General features: G+C 39.2%; 1 protein-coding gene across 1 annotated transcript in view; it reads left to right on the forward strand.

Annotated features, from left to right (window-relative positions):
• Positions 1-21,790, forward strand: part of ME3 (malic enzyme 3) — a 1,533,849-nt gene that overhangs the window by 761,528 nt on the left and 750,531 nt on the right. The window contains exons 5-6 of the mRNA XM_044071202.1: positions 10,624-10,641; positions 13,261-13,287. Coding sequence (XP_043927137.1) covers positions 10,624-10,641; positions 13,261-13,287 — 45 coding nt within the window. The remainder of the gene's footprint in view (positions 1-10,623; positions 10,642-13,260; positions 13,288-21,790) is intronic.

The raw sequence follows: 21,790 nt of genomic DNA on the forward strand, positions 1-21,790 counted from the left end.
ACAGAATGTTTCTGATGTTAAAAACATGATTACAAATGTGGAACTGTGTATAATATATGTAACAAAGTTTTATATGTAGAGCTTTTCTCCCCGGGCCTCCACTGAAAACGGGTAATGTAAACCAGTCGGACTATCCCGGTAAACAAATGTCAAATAAATAATAAAAATATGATGATATGGTAAGAGTATGGCGGATAGCATGATTATAGTGGCATGGTAAGAGTATGGTGGATTGTGTGAGTATGATAGTATGGTAAGAATAGGCTGGATGGTGTGAGTATGATAGTATGGTAAGAGTAGGCTGGATGGTGTGAGTATGATAGTATGGTAAGAGTAGACTGGATGGTGTGAGTATGATATTATAGTAAGAGTATGGAAGATTGTATGAGTATAAATGGTATGTAAGAGTATGGTGGAAGATATGAGTATGATGATATGGTAAGAGTATGGTGGATGGTATGAATCTGATAGTATGCTAAGAGTATAGTATTTGGTAAGAATATGGTGGATGGTGTCAGTATGATAGTATGGTAAGAGTAGGCTGGATGATATCAATATGATGGTATGGTAAGATTATGGTAGATGGTATGAGTATGATGGTATGTAAGAGTATTGTGGAAGGTATGAGTATGATGATATGGTAAGAGTATGGTGGATGATATGAATCTGATAGTATGGCAAGAGTATGGTGGATGTTGTGAGTATAATAGTATGGTAAGAGTAGGCTGGATGATATCAATATGATGGTATGGTAAGATTATGGTAGATGGTATGAGTATGATGGTATGTAAGAGTATTGTGGAAGGTATGAGTATGATGATATGGTAAGAGTATGGTGGATGGTATGAATCTGATAGTATGGTAAGAGTATGGTGGATGTTGTGAGTATAATAGTATGGTAAGAGTAGGCTGGATGATATCAATATGATGGTATGGTAAGAATATGGTAGATGGTATGAGCATGATGGTATGTAAGAGTATTGTGGAAGGTATGAGTATGATGATATGGTAAGAGTATGGTGGATGGTATGAATCTGATAGTATGCTAAGAGTATGGCATTTGGTAAGAGTATGGTATTTGGTAAGAGTAAGGTGGATGGTGTGAGTATGATAGTATGGTAAGAGTATGGTAGATGATATTGTATATGTATGATTGTATTGTCAAGAGTGTGGTGTGAATGATATGGTAAGAGTATGATGACATGGTAAGACTGCATTGGATGCTATCTATGTATATGATGCTATGGTAGGAGTATGGTGGATGGTATAATGTGAGTATGATGATATAGTAATGAGTATGGTGAATGACATGTTATAACTGTGATGATATGGTAAGATTGTGTTGAATACTGTGTATAAATATGTACAGTGATAGTATGGTAGATGGTATTGTATGAGTATGATGATATGCTAACAATGTGTTGGATGCTGTATGTATGATGGTGTAGTAACATGGCTGGGCTTCCAGTGAGGCAGTGCTTAAGAAAAAATAGCATTGTTTTTGTGTGCGATTCCTCTTTGAATAATGTGTGAAGTAAGATAGACTTTCTAAATCAGTGGTTCTCTAAATATGAGTGTCAGTTTTATATTGTTGCATTGTAAAGATGAAGGTTCTGATGAATTTCATATTAAAATATATTTAACACCGTCTCATATTAAGATGTATTTAATACTCTGTCAAGCACTTCACAGCATTATATTTAGAGTGACTGTTGGCTGCTATCTGCTAGTAAATGAATAAGGTGAGTATACGGACCTATGCTAAGTCACCTTAATTTCTTGTTATATATTTTCCTAGGTGAGTACAAGGCTAACTGCCCTTAAGGGCCATTTTAAGCCTAGCCAGTAGCCTGAGGTCAGAATCAAATCCTCTACCTTGTGTGTATGATGCAAAGTCGTTAACCATTATGCCAAACCCATCCATGTGCAACAGTTTTCTAAACAAGTTCTGAAAGACAAAGAATAATTGTCTCTCCTTTCAAGCTTTAAAACTGTGTCTTGAAGTCAGTTTTCCGTTAAGGGCTTTTAATTATCACAGATCACTACCACCCTCTTCTGAGGAAAGGGGTTTGCAGAACATTCAAGGTGCAGTGGATCTTGATTAATAAAAGCAGATGACGTTTAGCATTAACAAGAGTTTTGCCAGCCTTGTATTTATTTTTTAAATATATGCATTATTTATACCTGATTTTTGATATTCCTTCCTCCATCGATCTACCATATGCCATATCCCAGTGCTCCTCCAAATTCTCCAGAGGAAGCTACAGTGAAGATCCCAGTATGGCACTATCTTAACCACATGGAAATCCTTTATCTTGCCCTTAACTTTCAGCTCCTTATGCATTTCATATGCTAATGGCCACTGTGCTCAAAATTCATCTCCATGGTAGGAGAGTGGAATACTGTCACCATACACCTACTATACCATACTCTTTGGAATACTACAAACTCCAATCAAGAACGGACTTTGTGAGCTCTTTGCACAGGCTCATTTCAATGTCATGTTTTTAGAGAAAGGATCTGAGAGAACAGCAAGGTAAGTTGCATTACACAGACAGAACAATAAAAATGGTTATGTACACATTGACTTGTAGACTTTTCAAATCTTTGTTCTTATTACTGACATTAATTCGTATTAATAATGTAAAGTCATATAAAAAGTTATCTATGTAGACACACATAGACATGTTGCTTTTAGATTATATTAGTCTTGTTGACACTTTTCTTTGTACAGCCATGAAGTTTTTTTACCTAGGCTTCCACTGAAAATGGGCTTTTGCTCATTCGTACTATACCTGTTAACAAATATATTTATTTATTATTTATTTATTTTATTTTTATTTTACATTTGTTGACCGGGAGAGTCCAACTGGATACAAGTCCATTTTCAGTGGAGGCCCAGGGAGAAAAGCTCCAAGAGTACAATTTATTACAGACAAAAATGTAAAGACAAGACTTGCCATACAATATTTCTTAGAAGCTAGGATGCATTCATTTGTTACTATATACTACTAGCTTTTGAAGATAACACAAAGCATGACATTCCTGGAATAATGCACTTTCAAAGGAAAGAAAAAGGGAAGAGAAGATCCATGAGAGCAGTTGTTACTGGATATAAATGTGAAGGACATCAATATGATATGAGATTTGATTTATGAGTTAGGATATGTATACTTGGTACTGTAGGTATTAACTTTTAGGAGATAGTGGAAAGCACAACATTCCTGTGATAGTTTACACTAACTACTAGAGAGTCAGGATGTGCAGTTGTTTAACAGTGTTAAGTGGGTACAGAGTTCTGACTTGGTTGGTTTGACAGTCTTAATTAAGTACGGTGACATTTCAGAAATGAGATATTAGCTAGGGGGGATGCAAGAGCATAGTCTGTTATTCATGAAGAGAGCTTTGACTAGGGTTTTGAACTGGGTTGGGGATTTGCTTTCATTTATATGAGCAGGAAGGGAGTTCAAGGTTTTTGATATATAGTGGCTGTAGACAGACTTACCAGCCTCATTGTTATATTTGGTTACTTTGAGGAGGTTTTGTGTGCTGGACCTTAAGGTTCGGGTAGTGGTATAGGGTTGAAGGAGATTTTGTAGGGCTGGGATGTTATCAGGGTAATTTATTATTTTGTGGGCTAATGCTAGTTTGATGAGTTGGAGTAGTAGTGGTAGTTCTAGCCAGATGAGTTTTTTTATACAGTCACAGTGGTGAACAACATATTTTTAAATTTGTTGCCCTATGTAGAACATTTATTGATATAAGAGGGGGTGACATTAAAGCAAGGACTGAGGAAAAGGAAGCTGAGTGGATTATTAGACTAAGGGCTAGCTCAGGGCATGGACTGAATGATTCTGTTCCTTTAAGACCAGTGTTGAAAAAGAGACTGCTGAATAGGTAAAGTGTTTATTTTTATTTTTATCTATACTCGCATATACATATTTTTAACATATTTTTATACTTATATGTATTTCTAGATTTTGTAAGGGTTGATAAGAAAACTAATACTTAGGATGTATATATGTCTTTAAAACGGTCAATTAGAGTCATGTGACTGATTTTAAGTATTATATAAGGTGTGTGTATTTTAACGGTTGTTATACACCTGAAGAAGCTGTTTGTGAAAGCGCTTGTATACCAATAAAACTGTGTTGCAGCCGAGTGGAATCCAGATCCTTCATTTGTTCTTGGAGAAATTTTGAATTTTGGGTATATTCTGTATCACTTTGAAATCGTTTTGTTGGAGCCTCACATTTGCAGTTCTTAGACTTTGTTGTTGCCTGTGGATATTTTGCATATATTTCTACAAAGGTGCCTTGTACAGCTGGGTTGTTTGCCTTACATAGAAGTCTTTTTGTCATTTACCCAATAATTCAAGGGTTATGGCTACAGGAATGGGCAATATAGAACTTGAATATACACCTGGTTTAAAAGTGAAATGGACTGAAACCAACTTAGAATTATTTTTATCCAAGGTGAGTGAAGAAGAGAATCCATTATTGGAAAGTGATATTGTCAAAGGGACAGAGTACTCTAATACAGATTATTTGGCCATGAGAAGTGAAATGTTCTCATGAGAAAAAGATTTATTCAAATTGAAGTGGGTGCAATATGAGAAGTTTCATCTAGAAGCTTGTATAGCTGAACATGTTATACCTCGAGGTCTAAGTATGCTCAAAATGCCTGTTCAAATTGAATGCGATTCAATATTGCTAAGTGAATGGCAACAGTTAAATATTAATACTAGTTTGGGGTATTTAAAGCTGCTGGTAGTGGCAGCAGAGAGAGAAGAGATAAAAATCAATGACAGTATAAAGAAAAAAATATACTGACTTGTGTAAAACTTATGCTGCAGAAGCATTAGTTAAACCTATGACCGATATGGTTGAAAATCTATCAGTATATGCTAGAAAGCTTTTACAAATTAAATTAAAGAAGCTTTGTAGAGATCGGAAGGTTTTTTTGTTGGGTCACATCTTTACTTGGCCATGAGATGTGAATGTTAATAATCCTACGGTCTCAAATACTCATTCAGTGGCTCAGCAATCAAATGAAAATATTCCTTTTTCACAAACTCCAACTTTTAGAGAGGTATTAATTGGTCAAATGGAAACAGATGGGCGTGTCCGTGATGATGATCGAGCGAACGCATTGACGTCCGATATTTCGTATGTACTGGCGACACCAAATCCTGGAGCAAGGAAGAAAACGTTGCAAGTAAGTGTGGATGTACATCGTGAAGCAGAAATTGAAACTTCTAATACCAAAAATGTGTCAGGAAACACAACTTCTTTTTTAAAAGGAACTTGCCCTTTGGGCTTGAATTTTCCTCTGCCTATAAGGGAAAGATCTGCGAGCAGGAATGGGAGAGGTGTTCCGAGACAACAACAGAGGGGGAGAAGCATAGCAAGAAACAAAAGAAAGTTCGAGGAAGGTCCGGTGAGTCCTTTCACAATAAAGAAAGCCTTCCAACAAGTAAGACATTAATTGTAAATTTATCAGACTATTGTTTAACACAAACTGAATCTAATGTGATAGAGAAAGGGTTATCGTTTATACCGGCAATTGATATGAACATCACTGACATTATTTTTGATTTGAAATTGTTTACCCGTAACTTGTCTTTGAAAACATTATTTAATAATGAACAGAGAGAGCATGATGTTATATTTAGGAAACCAAGCCTTTTTATACCAAAACAGAATGCTTTAATTAATGCATTTGAACAAACTTGTATTTCTGATATGTATAAAGTGTATTATGAACAAAAACAACTTAAGGAAAGTGGAAAATGGCATAATCTAAGTAAAGAGGAATTTAAAGCTATGCATGATTTAGAGAATAATAATCAGATAGTTATTAGGCCAGCAGATAAGGGAGGACAAACAGTTGTTATGAATAAAATTGACTATAACATTTTGATGTTAGAAATGCTTGATAATACTGATTTTTATCAAATAATTACACCTATGCAAAGTAAAAAGATGATTTCAAAAGTTGAAAAAGAAATTAGATACCTTGAAGCACTAGAGTTTTGTGATAATAATATGATTATTTAGTGGTCATAAATCCTACTATTCCGAAGATTCAGGGGTTGCCTAAACTTCATAAAAATTCTATCAGACCCCCAATGAGGCCAGTAGTGGCTTGAAAAAATTGGTGCACTGAACCGGCCTCAGTATATATTGAGAAAAAGCTGAAGGTTTTAATATATAAGTCTAAGTACATTTTGAAAGATACTCAACACTTTCTTAGAGATTTATTTGAATTTACTAATGAAGCAAATGTATCGGAACAATATTTCTTTGTTACATTAGATGTAGTATCACTGTTTACAGTTATACCGAATTTAGTTGGTTTGAGAAACGTGATACATTTATTAGAGATGGATAAGGAATACGGAAGTAGGACCATAAGAATATTACATTTATTAAAATTAGTGCTTGAAAACAATATTTTTGTATTCAGGGAAAATATATATTGGCAAAAGAATGGAGTGGCAATAGGCACTCCTTGTGCTAATAGTTATGCCAATGCTATTTATGTCAAAATGGAAATGGGATATATTAAAAAAATGATAATATGATAAGATGATTATTAGAATTTTGTAGACAATCTCTTTCTTTTTTGGAGAGAGGAGAGAAAGTCAGTTATAGTTATATGAATTCTTCATCAAAATCTCTAGAGTTTCCTTAACTTTACTTGGATTGTTTCAGTAGCGGGTATTAATTTTTGGATGTCCAGAAAGTCCTGCCATGCCAATAAATTGTTAAGCAGGGATAGTATGCATCCCAATTTTATATTTAGAAATGAGTGTAAAACTGATGAGAGACAAAATAGATAGATTTGGAAAAGAAAAATTATTAGAAGAGAGTTTATATGTGAGAAATGCAAAAAAAAAATAGAAAGAAAAGTGAGAGAGAGAGAGAGAATAAAAAACCATACTTTCAAAGCAAGCAATCAAAAACAAAGAGAGTGTGACTCATAATAGTTTAAGGATGTGTTTATAAATGAACACTGGAATATACTAACTACAGATTGTAACATGAAAGAGATGGATAGAGATTGAAAGGTAGGAAAGTGAAAAAAAGCATGAAAAACCTGTGGTAAATGCCACTATTGTAGCTTTATTTCCAATGATACAGATGTGATACAGTGTATGTAGTTTATATAAATTTTACTTAGGGAAACAGATCGCCCTTTAAAGGATAGAATAAGAGAACATCTATATCACATAAAGAAAAGAAGTAACTTAATGCATTAGCGAAACGTGTCAGCTACTAATGAACAACATATTTTATTATTAGACTAAGGGCTAGCTCAGGGCATGGACTGAATGATTCTGTTCCTGTAAGACCAGTGCTGAAAAAGAGACCACTGAATAGGTAAAGTGTTTATTTTTATTTTAACTATACTCGCATATACATATTTTTAACATATTTTTATACTTATACATATTTCTAGATTTTGTAAGGGTTGATAAGAAAACTACTACTTAGGATGTATATATGTCTTAAAAACGGTCAATTAGAGTCATGTGACTGATTTTAAGTATTATATAAGGTGTGTGTATTTTAATGGTTGTTATACACCTGAAGAAGCTGTTTGTACCAATAAAACTGTGTTGCAAGATCCTTGATTTGTTCTTGGAGAAATTTTGAATTTTGGGTATATTCTGTATCACTTTGAAATCATTGTGTTGGAGCCTCACCTTTGCAGTTCTTAGACTTAGTTGTTTAACAGTTTTAAGTGGGTACAGAGTTCTGACTTGGTTGGTTTGACAGTCTTAATTAAGTACGGTGAAATTTCAGAAATGAGATATTAACCAGCGGGGATGCAAGAGCATAGTCTGTTATTCATGAAGAGAGCTTTGACTAGGGTTTTGAACCAGGTTGGGGATTTGCTTTCAGTTATATGAGCAGGAAGGGAGTTCAAGGTTTTTGATATATAGTGGCTGTAGACAGACTTACCAGCCTCATTGTTATATTTGGTTACTTTGAGATTTTGTGTGCTGGACCTTAAGGTTCGGGTAGTGGTATAGGGTTGGAGATTTTGTAGGGCTGGGATGTTATCAGGGTAATTTATTATTTTGTGGGCTAATGCTAGTTGATTGAGTTGGAGTAGTAGTGGTAGTTCTAACCAGTTGAGTTTTTTTAGACAGTCACAGTGGTGCGTTCTGATGGGTGAGGTTGTAGCAAATTTAGCTATCTTACTGTAACCACTATCAAGTTTGTTTAGGTCAGATTTGTAAGTATGGGTGAGGCATACAATAAGGTAGATAATAGGTGAGTTCTGGCAATTGCAATTTTGGAGTGGTCGGTGAGAAACTTTTTACTGCGATAGAGTAGACCTAGTTTTTTATGTACTTGTTCTATGGTTATGGAAATATGTACGTCAAATCTAAGGTGATTATCTATTGTATGATTGGTGGGGATGATTGTAGTATTGTTATTAGAGGAGATTATGAAACTATTGGAGGGAGGTGCGGTTCTGTGGGAGCTAAAGAGTAGTAGTTTTGTCATACCTGGGTTCAGAATGAGATTTTGTGTGGTGATCCAGTTTTCTGCTAGGAAAAAGCATTCTTGTGTTTGGGAGTGAAGGAGGTAAATTGTTTTGGCTGTGCATGTTATGGTAGTATCATCAGCATACTGTACTAATGAGGCTTTGGGAATATTGGATGGGAGCAGGTTGGTGTAGGGGGTAAAAAGGAGTGGTCCCAGGATTGAGCCTTGGGGTAACCCCTAAGGAGACTGGTAGGGAGGGAGAGAGAGTTGGTTTTGCCACATTACAGCTTGCTGCCTTCCCTGTAGGTAGTTTTTAAACCAGGAGATGGCAGAGATGGTAAGGTTTAGAGTGGATAGTGAGTGAAGGAGTTTTGTCTGTTTAACCATATCAAATGCTTTAGATAAGTATAGGAATGTGGTGGATACAAAGAGTCCATTGTTTCTGTGGTTGTTGATGATGTTGGTAAATGCTATAAGCATGGTGATGGTGCTGTGGAAGGGTCTAAAGCCATGTTGTTGTCTTGCTAGTAGTTTGTTATCTAGGAGGTATTGCATTAGTTGCTTGTGTATTACCCTCTCAAAAATTTTAGATAATGGAGATAGTATGGCTGTAGGGCAGTAGTTATGGAGTTCAAGGGAGGGTACCCCCTTAATGTAGTGGGATGATATGTGATATTTTCCATAACTGTGATACTGTACACTCGGAGATGGATCTGTTTATTAAGATGGAGATGGGATATGCTTTGGCTTCTACGGCTATTTTGAGGTATTCAACGGGTAATTTATCAGCGGCTAGAGAAGTTGTTTTGAGCTTTAGGAGTAGCTTTTCAATTGATTTTGTTGGTTCTGGCTGGAAGCTAAAGTTAAGGTAGTTGTTTATTGTGACTGGTGGGGTGGGGTGGGGTGTATTTTCAGAGGTGGGGATATTGTTGTAGGGTTGGTTATTTGCAAGGGCTTGGATAGTTTCTGTAAAGAATCTGTTAAATTGTGTTAGGATATTGTCTTGGTTATTTACAGTTTTTGCGGTAGGGATTGTTGTTTTACCTGGCTGTAGAATAGACTTAATTGCTGCCCATAATTTTTTGTGGGTTGTCCCTGTGTTTATCCTGTAATTTTTGGTAGTAGGATGTTTTATCTGTTTTGGTAAGTTTTTTGGCTTTGTTAAGTAGTTCAAGGTATAGTTGTTTGTCGGATTGGGATTTATTATTATGATAGTCCAGGCTTTGTTCCTTTGTTTGCGGAAGGTTTTAGTATCTGAGGTTAGCCAGGGGGCATATTTAGTTTTAATTCTTGTTGTTCTGGGGGGGGCATGATGGTTGAGGTTATTTAAGAAGGTTGTGTTGAACTATAATACTGCTTCGTCAAGAGGTATGTTTTTCAAGGGGGTCCAGTTACACCTTTTTAGGTCATTTGTAAAGTTGGAGTGGTTAAAATGTTTTTTGTTTCTAATTAGGCACTTAGATATTTAGGTTAGTTGTGGTATTTTTGATCTGAGTAGAAATGTGGCTTGGTGGGTCACTCAGGGTGTCTGGTAGACACCCTGCTAGGGGTATCAGTGAGGGGTGGGATACTAGTATCCAGTCTAGTATGGATTGATGTTTGGTTCTCTTGTCTGTTCTAGTGGGGGAGGTGATGAGTTGGGTTAGGCCATGTAGGGTAATATGGGAGAGTGGGTTTTGACCAGAGCAGTTCTGCCAGTCAGTATTAAGATCCCCTAATACTATGCTTTATTGGGGGAGGGAGTTAGATATCCATTCTAGTAGGCTTTGTGTAATGGAAATATTATTGCCTGGAGGGATGTAGTAACCTATGATGTTGATTTGTTTATTTGCATAAGTTTTACTTTAGTTAGGGTAAGTTCTACTTTATCAAGGTTTGGGGTTGTTATGTCTAGTTTCTCAAGGATGAGGTGAGTTTTGTACAGTATTGCAACACCCCCACCTTTTTTTCCTGTTCTGTCACTCTGGATGTAGCCTGGTGCAGTAATCTCATTGTCATGGTTCCCTGGTTTAAGCCAAGTCTCAGTTAGTATTACCATCTCAGGTTGATAAAAGGAGAGTAGTGCATGCAGGTCGTGGACTTTGTTTAGGATACTTCTGACATTTACATTTATAATGAGGAGGGAGTCTTTGTTTCGGTGGAGTAGGGTATTATTTAGGTTGTGGTTTTGGGTTCCTAAGTTTAGTGGGCCTGGGTTTGGGTGTACATCACCACAGCATATGAGTTGGGCTCTTACGTAGAAATAGAGTTTGAATAGTTTATGCAGGGTCTTATAGTACTTTAGAGTAGTTTGGGACTGGTAGTATGATGGTTGTATTCTATGTGCAATGTGGTTGATAAAGGAGATTTGGTAGAGGTATGGGGCTAAATGATTGAGAGGGTGAGTGGTAGTAATGTTAGTGGAGGTGGTTTTTCTTGGTATATAGATGTAATTAAGGTTTGTTTGATAGTTAGTGATAGAGATTAACAGTGGGAGGATTGATATACATAAGAGCAATATTAAGAGGTGTATGTATGTGGTTTTGGGTAGTGTAGTCATGGTATGGTTTGGTTTGACTAGTTTGATGACTGAGAGGTTAGCTTGGGGAGGGATAGGTGTGATGAATGATGATTGGGTCAGGTTGTGTTTGAAGGGTGATTATGTGGTCAGATTTCATAGGCTGGAATTGTATGATGTAGGTGGGTGTGGCTTTGTATGGGTGTGGTGTGAAGGTATAAAGATAATTGATGTGGGGGTGTATGGGAATGGGGGTAGGGCAGGGGAGCAGAGTGAACCCAAGCGTAGCAGGTGTGCCCCCACTGGAGGAGGCTAGAGTGGTGCAAAAAACAATCAGGTAAGAAGGCTACAGCACCAAGTAATGTAAAACAGGTAGGCTGGTGTTGCTTATTGAATAATGCAGTGCTACTATATAGAATGGAAGGACTGTTGGGAAGAGTATTGTCCCCAAAGGTTGGGGTAAAAGAGTATGTGAAGTTATGACTTCCTTTACTTAGAATGGGGAGACAGTAGTCCAACGACATACTAATTATGTAGACAAGGGGTAGGATGAGGCTGTGTTAGGTAGAGATGGGAGCCACTTTATGTAAGAGGGATTGGATGTGGGTTTGTAGCATTAAGGGAGGGACATGCTATAGTAAGAGGGATAAAATGCAGTTATGCTTAATAAAAGAGAAAAGGCAATATACAGAGAACTGAGGTGGGCTTATACTTCCATCTAGTGAAATTTCGGGGAACAGCAGCAGAGGGTATAAAACGCACAAAGACTTCGAGTTGGAGGCGACCTCAGGGCAGTCAGTCTACAAGTGTGCTAGCCCTTACAATGAATTACACAGAATGAGTATAGTTTTCTTTTTTTCTTTTTGTTTTTAATTACTAAAAGCTGTAAGCAATCACCTACACTGCAAACAACAAAGTCTTGTATTTTCCCTCAGCTGGTGGGACCTCAGGGTAACTTATCGTCCATAAATGGAGGAGTAAAGTTCAGAGCAGTGGGAGGCTAGTCCGTTAGAAGCAGGGTAATTTAAGCTGTAAAACAGATCAAAAACTACTGTAAATAATAAGAAGACGGTTTGTTGGGTTCAACTATTAGTAGCAGATTAATGGAGAAAGAACCGATAGTAGCAGATTAATGGAGAAAGAACTAGAGGTTGTTAATGGTGGGGGTGTAGGTTGAGGGGTAACTAGATAAGGGAGATGCAGTAAGGAGACAAAAAAAACATACAATGCAGGAATACAGGAGGGAAAGCAAAAGCTAGCTTATTGACTGTAAGGTAATAGCATACTACACAGACAAAGCAAACAAAGCTTACACAGTACAGATATATTGAGGCTATCTTATAGACTCTAAGTTAATACCTTAACACGAGTTAATAGCTTAGCACTCACACAAATGGGGCTTACACATTAGTAACAGAGTCGTCACATGAAACCAACTGCTCTCATTACATCTATCAAGCACAGTAAAGTCACCTAGAGACAATGTAACTGTGTGTGACTACTCTAGGTAGAGCAGATAGGTTTCACTATTAAGCAATCAGTTGTATGTTAAGCTAGCAACCTCAACTGTGATTATTTTTAAACTTGGGGCACCCAATCAGTGTAGAAAGCTTGCAAACAGAGGGTTCATATACAGAGGTATCTCCGTTGTATCCGCATTGGAATGGACCTCGTGCTACTGTATGCGTTACCAATGAAAACGGGATGCTATAGAGTTGTTTGCTGAACTCTGTTTCTAGTTGTAAAGCTTGTCGTCACGGTTTGGATAGACCTCGTACTAATGTATGGGTTAATAACATTAAAGGATGCTGCAGGGGCATTTGTTAAACCGTACCTTTAGTTTGTATGAGACCAACATCCCCTAATTAAATATGCTTAACAGTAATATCGGCTTAGTATCTCATGTATACAAAACAGCTGCGTGGTTAAAGCAAGCAGATATTAAATGTATATGAGCCTCAGTAAATGATCAAACAAACTTTTGCACTATATGGTATTGTATTTGTTTTTCCATATTAGCAGTAAATCACAGTAGTGGCAAGGCCTCAAGCATCCAGTACCTCTACTGTTAGGAAATGTGCAGTTATCCTTTGCTAGTACAAATATTAGCTTTATCTTCATATAGATATTGAAACACTGAAGAAGTGTGCACATCTTATATATTATAATTTTGTGGTCTAACATCAAGTGGCACTCTTTGTTGGGTCCCTATTTGGGCTTTTCCTCTCACCATTTATAATCTGGCATCTTTCACACAAGATCTCAGACATGGGACATGTTCGCTCAGTGCTGCCATACACTCTGATTTCACATGCTTCCTACATGTGGTTGCACAGTTCAAATCTGGAGTCTGATGCAAATGGGTGAAAAGTTTCAAGGTCTGATACCCAATACAGATTTACAAAATGTTTCTGCTGTTGTCCAATTACTACTGATGGCTCTTGCTAGTATTTCTTTTACTCTTTTGGTGAGAAGCTTGACATGAAGTAGTGCCCTAAGTAGCAGTGAAACAGACCTGTCTAGGTAAGACTTTTAAGGGAGAACTTCCTGGCCTATCTTGCTGGAAGGACATTAGTGGCATTTGAAAATTCCTCTTGTGGAGGACACCAAGACGATCCCACTTGCAATTAGAGAGCTTACTTAGCCTGAGCACCATCACAACTGAAGTTTGGTGGGCATGTCAGTGCCTAGGTGTGCTGGAGGTAAGCCCTTTGATATTTTTTTAAAATCCCACAGCTATCCTTGACAATCAAAGGATCAAGCTTGTACCAGTCCTGCACTTTGACAGGACCACCATCTCCTACCCTGGAGATGTATTTTGAGACATAAGTATCACCGGTCCTTCATTTGTTTGGCAGGAGTTTGAGGCCAACTTGTACTATCCTCGCGATTAGTCTCTACTGTCACCCATCTGCAGGTTGGTGGAGGTTAGGACAGTGACTTCTCAAATTTTCTTTCAGCTTCAGCAAGATTTCCTTATCCAGGTTGAGGTGGAGCGACTGGGTAATACAGCAGTAGAGTTCCCTGCTGAAGGCCTGTACATAAAATTTTCATTGAGACTCTCATACTTGAAGCTTCAGCCAAATTAAAATTTAGTAAGTATAAAATAAAGCATTTTCTTTGCAGTGCAACAATCCCATCCCCTGCATAGCCCTCCATGTCTGTGTGGGGGAGGAGCAGTGGAGGCCTCACCTCCCACTCCTCTTACATGCACATACTAATTCCATAATCACATATCCAAGAAGGAAAAAAAGCATGATTTAATGAGAGCACTCTATTCTAGCTGCTCCCTGCATGACCCTTTCTTTAGATGCAACTTGAGGTTTATGTGGTCCACTAAGCATTCATCCTTTTGCCCCAGAAATACCTAAATATATATCTAAAGATGTAAATGTAGGAGCTCTAGAATATCCCATCCATGGAGTCAGCAGCCTAGAAACATTCATGACTCTGCTTCTGTAGCCGTGCATAAAAAAGCTGATGCCCTTTACAAATTCTAACTGAATAGTTAACTCATTCATCAAGCATCCTTGAGCCATTTGTATACATAGCTCCCAGAAAACATAATATTTTGCTGCCATACTGACAACAAAAGCGTCTAAAGCTCTGTGCATTTGTTCATAGGTTCATAGGTTGATATTAGGCTATTTGCCCTAGGGCATTTATAAGCCTAGCCAGAGTGTGTTTGGCTTTCACCACCCTTTTAGATTAGTTGACTGTGCCTCTGTATAGTAGGTCACAGAAGATAGCCCTTTTAAGGTTAGTTTACTGTGCCTCTGTCTAGTAGGGACACAGAAGAGATCCCAGGGGTAAACCTACGATCTCCCATCCACTCGTCAAGATTTCTCTCGAAGAGGGTCATTGAGGGGCTCTGCCTAACATGGATTGGGATTTTGTTCCAGAGTGAGGGGAGCCTTTGGGATATGAATCTGTCCCTCCAGCATGTCCTATTTATTTCTGTGCTGAGGTTTAAGTCCCTGGAGCGTGTAGCTCTAAGGGATTTAGATTTCCTGAGGTGGAGCATGTCCATTAATTCTGGTTTGGACATGGCTTTATACGTCAGGCACAGATCGCCTCTGAGTAGGCAGTAAGCAACTGAGTAGAGCTGGAGTTTCTTTAGCCTAAGTGCGTAGGACATCTGTTTGAGTCCCTTGATCCTCTTGGTGAGGTACTTTTGGGGTCTTTCCAGTTGCTGCAGGTGTCGGGTAAGGTACATCCCAAATGGGGCATTGTATTCAATTATGGGCCTGATGAGTGATGAGTAGAGGGGCACAATGACCTCTCTTGATCTAGATGTGAACCCTTTTGTGATAAGGTGGGCTGTATAGAAGGTCTTTCTAACCACTTTGGCAACGTGATTGTCAAAGGAGAGATTGCTATCTACTTGGGTTCCCAAATCCCTAATTACTTCTTCCGTACTTAATGGATTACCACCTATGTGGTAATTTGTGGGCACTTTTGTTTTTCCCAAAGGGGATGACTATGTACTTTTTGGCATTTAGCTTTAGGCCATGGCTCTAGCATCAGTTATCCGTCTCTGTGAGACCCCTTTGGAGGATGCTTGTGTCAGTCAGCGAGTTGATTATGGCACCCAGTTTGCAGTCATCTGCGAACTTGGTCAGCCATAGTCCTCCCGTGTTAGCCTGTACCTCAGAGAAATAAGAGAGTATAGTCTTCTGCCACACTGGGGGATAAAGTCAGGTCCTAAATGGTGTGTCCAAGTTTCATTCCTCCCTGGTGGAGCAGGCCCTGAAAAAAAGCCTGCTGACCTCTTGGGTCTGGGCTGAAGAAGGAGGTAGTGTGGACTGCTTGTGTATAGTTTAAACTTCCAGAATAGGTTAACATATAGTCTCTTGCAGTTCTGACTTGTTGATACTGTGGACAAGGTGGCAGGCTCATTGATATGCCTGCAAAACTTGGCAGTGCTGAGAGTTTCCTTCCCTAAGTTGGAGCTCACACGGTATTCTGAACACTCATTTCAAGGAAAAGTTCACTTAGGGGAGGCTTTTCATGTTCTGAAAGAAGACTTCTTGAAAAAAGCATGCCCTCACCACTGTGGAGAGTGTTTTTTTTTTAATCCCTAGGACACCCCTTTATCTTTTCAGGTTCTACACTACACCAGCACCAAATGAAGGAGAAGCTTTCTTACCACTTCAGGAAGGGTCTGAAGCATTCCATTTCCCCTTGCTATTGTTGAGTATATCAGTCAAGAGGATAAACCCACTGGCCCAACGACAACATTCCTATATATGATCTGGGGCTGACAGTGAGGGCAGCCTAGTTCCTGAGTTATCTTCAGCTTGGAGAACCCTCATCAAGGGCCAGAAGCTTCTTAGCATGATCATGATTCAGCATGTCTTACAGCTGTTAAGTTCTCCTCCAGAAGAAACTCTAGTAAAACGCCAGACTGTCTCACTGGAACCTTGGGCCAGATCCAGACTGTGCTTCTCAAAAGGACTGTAGAACTGCCGTGTACTCAGAACAGAGGTAGGGTCCCGCCTCTTCCTTGTTCTGGAGGGGACAGATGGCTTCTGTTCCATCTTGGACATTATTATCTTCATACAGCAGATCCTGTACATCTAATTCTGTATGTTGATTCTCTTGGGGCTGTGCCTCTGATGCTGCAAGGCAGACGAATGGTGAGCAAGATTAATGCATTTCACAGGCATGAGTGTCTGGAGTTTCTACAGATGATTCCTCCAGTTTGCTTAGAGTTGGAGATCATGTCTATTACAGAATATTGTCATTTGGGTTTTCTTTGGTTCTCAGTTACAAATATTAATAAACAGGAAAATGGACCATAATATCAGTTTCCATTGTTATTAGCATGCAGTATATATATGTTTTCATTTTGACAGTTTTCTAGCATTACATAAGTTAGTTGGTTCCTGCATTCCATTAAACCTCCTTCCTCCTGGATATTACATTGAACATGTAGTTCCTACAAATTCCATTTATTTCTATAAAATGTGTTCCTTTCCTCTTCTAAAGATTCATCCTCCATTTCCTTTATCTCCTTTACAATATCTGGAACTTCCTTGACATTGAGAATAGATTGTCCCAGGAATTCATTAAAGGCACTAGTATGGTACCTTGTTGTTGAAAGCAGTGGAATCCCCCTCCAGTCACCCGCTGACATGCACACACACATACACAAGCACAAGCATGTACACACACTCTGCAATCCCAGATCCTGTCTGTACACTTCTGTAGCACCCCCCCCACACACACACACACACACCTGTAATGCTTTAGTCTCATTACAGCAGGTATGACTTGGGCCCTGGTGGCCTTTTGTACTCCCTATCCACATAGTTACATTGGTGCCATTACGGTACTTTAAAGACTCATCTTTGTTGTCCAGTGGTTCCCCATCCCAATAGTAAAGTTGGTGCCATCCTGTCCATTCCATGGTGGTCTACTGGTCCCCCTCCCAATCCCATGCTGTGGTTGGTGCCATTACTGCACTTCAGTTATATCTGGTGTTTCCCCCCACCATCCCCATCAAGCTATTCTGTACCATATCACACTGTTCCCTAGTGTCCAGTGTGACCTCCCTGTCCTGTCCAAGTAGTAACATTGGTGCTGGTACTGTAGAGTGTCTAACCCCCCCCCCCATCCCATCCCCTTTCCTCATAGTAATGGTGGTGCCAGTACAGCACTTTGAAATATTGTTTTCCCTGGAGTCTGGTGCCCCCATCATCCCCGTTTTGGTGATGGTGCCGTTATGGCACTTTTACAGTAAGCTGTAGTGTGCAGCAGTTACCCCCACTACGAAAGGGTCTATATTACATTATCGAATACTCATGTATGCGAAAATGTAATAGTCGACCCCTAAATGTCAAAAACTACAAACATCGAACAACTACAAAAAATACAAAAACCCACCCAAGCAAACCATTTACATGCTGTAAGCAGAGGGGCAAGCCCCCCTGCACCCCCACTACTTAAATATACCAACTCCGAGATCGCCATACAGTGCACACAATGGAAAACTTCCATTTCCGCACACTATGGAGATCTCCATTGAAATGTCCGTTTGACGTTTTCAACATTTACGGGTCGACTTTTAAGTTTTCGAATACATGAGTATTTGATAACGTAATATAGACCCCTATGAAACCCTTACCTGAACTGCTCAGGCATGTAGATGGCTTTGTGGATGTGATTCCAGAGGCTGAGCACAAAGCTAAGTACCATACAACTTCCACCTACCCAGAATGCCCCATTGCCGTACTGCACAGCTGCGGGGACAGCCCTTTATGGTGCTGCATGTCTTTATAATGGCGGACCTTGCAACATCGTGTAAGGATGCTTCAAGGATACAAAGAATGTACAGCGAGTCAAAGTAGGTTTATGAATCCAGCCCACTGATTTATGTTTTCTAGTAATTGCTTTTTTGGCAGTGGCAGCCAGTAGCATCAAAAGTTAGTAAGGCCTTATGCCCCAGCTTAAAAAAAAAAATTCATTTCTTTAGCTACAACCATTTCTCTTAGAGTACTCTATAGGGAATTTTTAAACTTAAAGCTCATTACATTTCCAAAAATACATTCCCAGTTACCTCTCTGTTTCCCAGCATACCGCCTGCATTTGCTCTACCTGTAGAAAAATCCTCTGAAGTCCACTAGGAGTATAAAAATACCTGTGCAGACACTTTTATACAACAGTCCTAAACCTTCTGGACTTTATTTCATGCTTGGAAGCGTTACAGATTTCTTCTCATCATTCCTTTGTAAATTGCCTTTTTATCCTGTTTTTCTGTTTACCCAATCTTTTCTGACCTCCTCTGATCGATAAGCATACATTACTTTGTATTCCCTATTAATTATCACTTTTAATAGTAGATTCTGATCTAAATACAAATAAAAATATTTACCAGCTGATCTTTCAGTTAGCATTTCCATATCCCTTTCTTATTTGCATATATTCTGCTGTCAATCCCTGATGGGAAAGGCAGTCTCTAATCTGCAGTCTTAACTTCTGCTTAGCTTCATCCCACTTTATTACCTTTGTTTCACAAGTTATTTGCTCCCAAAAATGTGATTCCCATGCTATTTTTTATATCCCTGCAGACAGTACCTATTAGTAAAATATCCTTTCTCCATTCTAGCATTGCTTTAGTTCTTAGAATACCTTGTGCCACTTTATGACTATAATATAATATTCTGAATGGTTGTAGTTATTTTACTTAAGGACTTGCACCCACAGAACAAGCACAGATTTTCCTGCTGGGTCAAATGATACCTATGACCTGGTAGCTCTGCCAAGAGGCTCTCTCCCTGGTAAAATCTCCCTGTTGCTGCGGTTTTAATCTCCAGGAATTACCATAAATTGGGAGAAATCCTGTCTGATTCTGTCACAGATGATTGCCTTCATAGCCTTAGAGGTGTCCTAAATTTGACAGTCCGGTTGAGGACATAGTGTAGGGTTTAAGTGGAAACTCTATTTTGATTCTGGGCTTGATAGCCATTAAGATATTCATGGAACCATTTTCTTGTCTCAAGATTCAGGTGCTGCAGTGGACTGTGAGTTATAAGTGATTGCAGGGTCACCACATACTCACACATTTTGCATGACATTCAGACCTCTGCTGCAAGGACCTAGAAGATTTGGACAGTTCCCACCAAACTTCTGGTGGTCTTCCCAGTCCTTCAACAGAACCCTTTATAGGTTCTGAAAGTGGATGAATTGTTTGTGGGAGGAGTTCACATGAGCTTCTCTAACATCCAGGATTGCTGGTTTTCCCATAGAGAGGAGGGCTTCATATCAACCAAGAGTCAGATCCTGGATCGTTCACTGTGTCCCTATTCTGGGCAGTGTTGTTGTTGTCAACCATTTGGAGATCCATTCAGTCCTCCTGACCCTCAAGGCCTTAGAGAAAAGGATTGTTCCATAGCAATTACTTGCTTGGACAGACAACAAATCCATCTTGCAGTATCAAACCAAATAGGGTGCATTGGGGTTGTACATCTTGAGTAGGGCATTAATGATCACCTGGCAGTGGTCCATAGAGGCATCACTTTCTCAACATTTCACTTCCTTGTCCACAGTCCACTAGTCCTGTTCTGGAGTTATGAACACTGTGGCTTCTCTTGGTTCAGATTTTCAGGAGGTATAGCAATACAGCGATTAGTCTTTCTGCAGTCAGAAGAATTTGGTCCTTCCCTGCTCTGCTCAGTTTAACAGCAGAAAAGAGGTGGCAGTGGACGCGTTCTCCATACAGAATCATGAAAAATTCCTTTATAGCTTCTGACTGTTTCTGCTGACTCATTGCTTTATTGGAGAGTTCAGGGAAGAAAGACCAATGTGTATTTCATCAGCTGTGATGGTTTAGCAGGGTGGGATGTTATTTATAGGTGGGTCAAAAAAACAGCTTCACCTTGTTGTCATTTTCTCATCCTGTGCTTCCATTGGATCATCTGGCTGCGGCATTAATAAGAATAATGTCAAGAAACTGAAGCTGTCAGTAAATCCAAGTGTGCAGGTGGAAAAGATTCTCCACCTGGGTGGAATTTTACCCTCTTCTGCCCTGCGCATCCATGTTAGCAGGTTAGTGTGATCTACTGCATGTGCCTGTGTGGTTTAGGCCTCAAATGTTCCAAGGTTATGGAGCTTGACTCAGTTTCTACCAGTCATGGCTTTTGGGGGCAGGATTATGACTCAGCATCAGCTAGTCATGTAGTTCTGCAGCTCCACCCATCTTTGAAGAACTCCCCCTCTGATCTGTCAGATATATACTTCCTGACTGATAGGCTTGCCTGTCCCCATTCAAACCTGTTTGCTCTGTAATGTTGATGTTGTTTCTTTAAAAATGCTTTTCTGGTAGCCATCACATCTGCTCACAGGATCACAACTCTGTAAGTCTTCATTTGTAGGGAAGTTTATGTGGTCTTTCACAAAGCTTTTAGTGTTCCTTAGGACTTAGCACCTGTACATTTTCATTACTGAGGCAGAGACTAGGGCAGAGAGAACCTTTGACAGTCCCCGGATGTCATTGGTTAGTTCACGTGTTTTACCTAAGTGGTCGCATGAATTCAGGAAGACAGACCAAGTGTTCATCTGATTTGCTCCAGGGATGATAAGGTAGGATTAGCAGTCACTAAGAAAACCCTTTCCAAATAGACTGCCATTAGGCAGCTAACTGCCCATTGAAAAATACTGTAGTTTGAGGCCAAGTCACTGGAGACGTGGCTACTTCATACTGAATAGTATGTGCTTGCTGTAAAATGTCTCCATCGCAAACAAGTGTGCTCTGGACCCATGGCTTCCAGTACACACCTTCACCAAGCATTATTTTAGCAGTGACTTCAGGAGTTGGGCTTCCTTTGCTACATCTGTGCTTACAAGTTAGCCTTCTGATCCTAGTTCATGGCCTAGTCTCCATCTTCTTCCTCCTAGGTGGATTTACTGCTTAGGAGTTTAACACAAGCATGGGGCTTATCAAGTAGGGTTTGCAATGTCACATATAATAGATACATACTTACTATGTAAAATCCAAGAGATGACCCTCCATGATGGCCTGCCAATACCATTTCATGATTTAGTAGTTCTCCCTGTAAGTTTTCAAGTATATAATTGTATATTTGCCCATTAGCAATGTAGCTGCCATCAGTGTTGTGTCTTGATTTGCAGGAAATGAGCATATTAATATTTGGTGGCAACCTAAAAGAGTCTAGGCGTACTCATTATTCAGTCTGTGACTTGAGGACATCAAGCAGAACTGAACATGCTTGCCCCTAAATACAAGTTCCTCCAAGAAAAATGGCTAGTAATTTGTGGAGAAGAGGAA

Source organism: Protopterus annectens, chromosome 5.part0 (genome assembly GCF_019279795.1).
Source record: "Protopterus annectens isolate FY-2018-M chromosome 5.part0, PAN1.0, whole genome shotgun sequence".
NCBI lineage: Eukaryota > Metazoa > Chordata > Ceratodontiformes > Protopteridae > Protopterus > Protopterus annectens.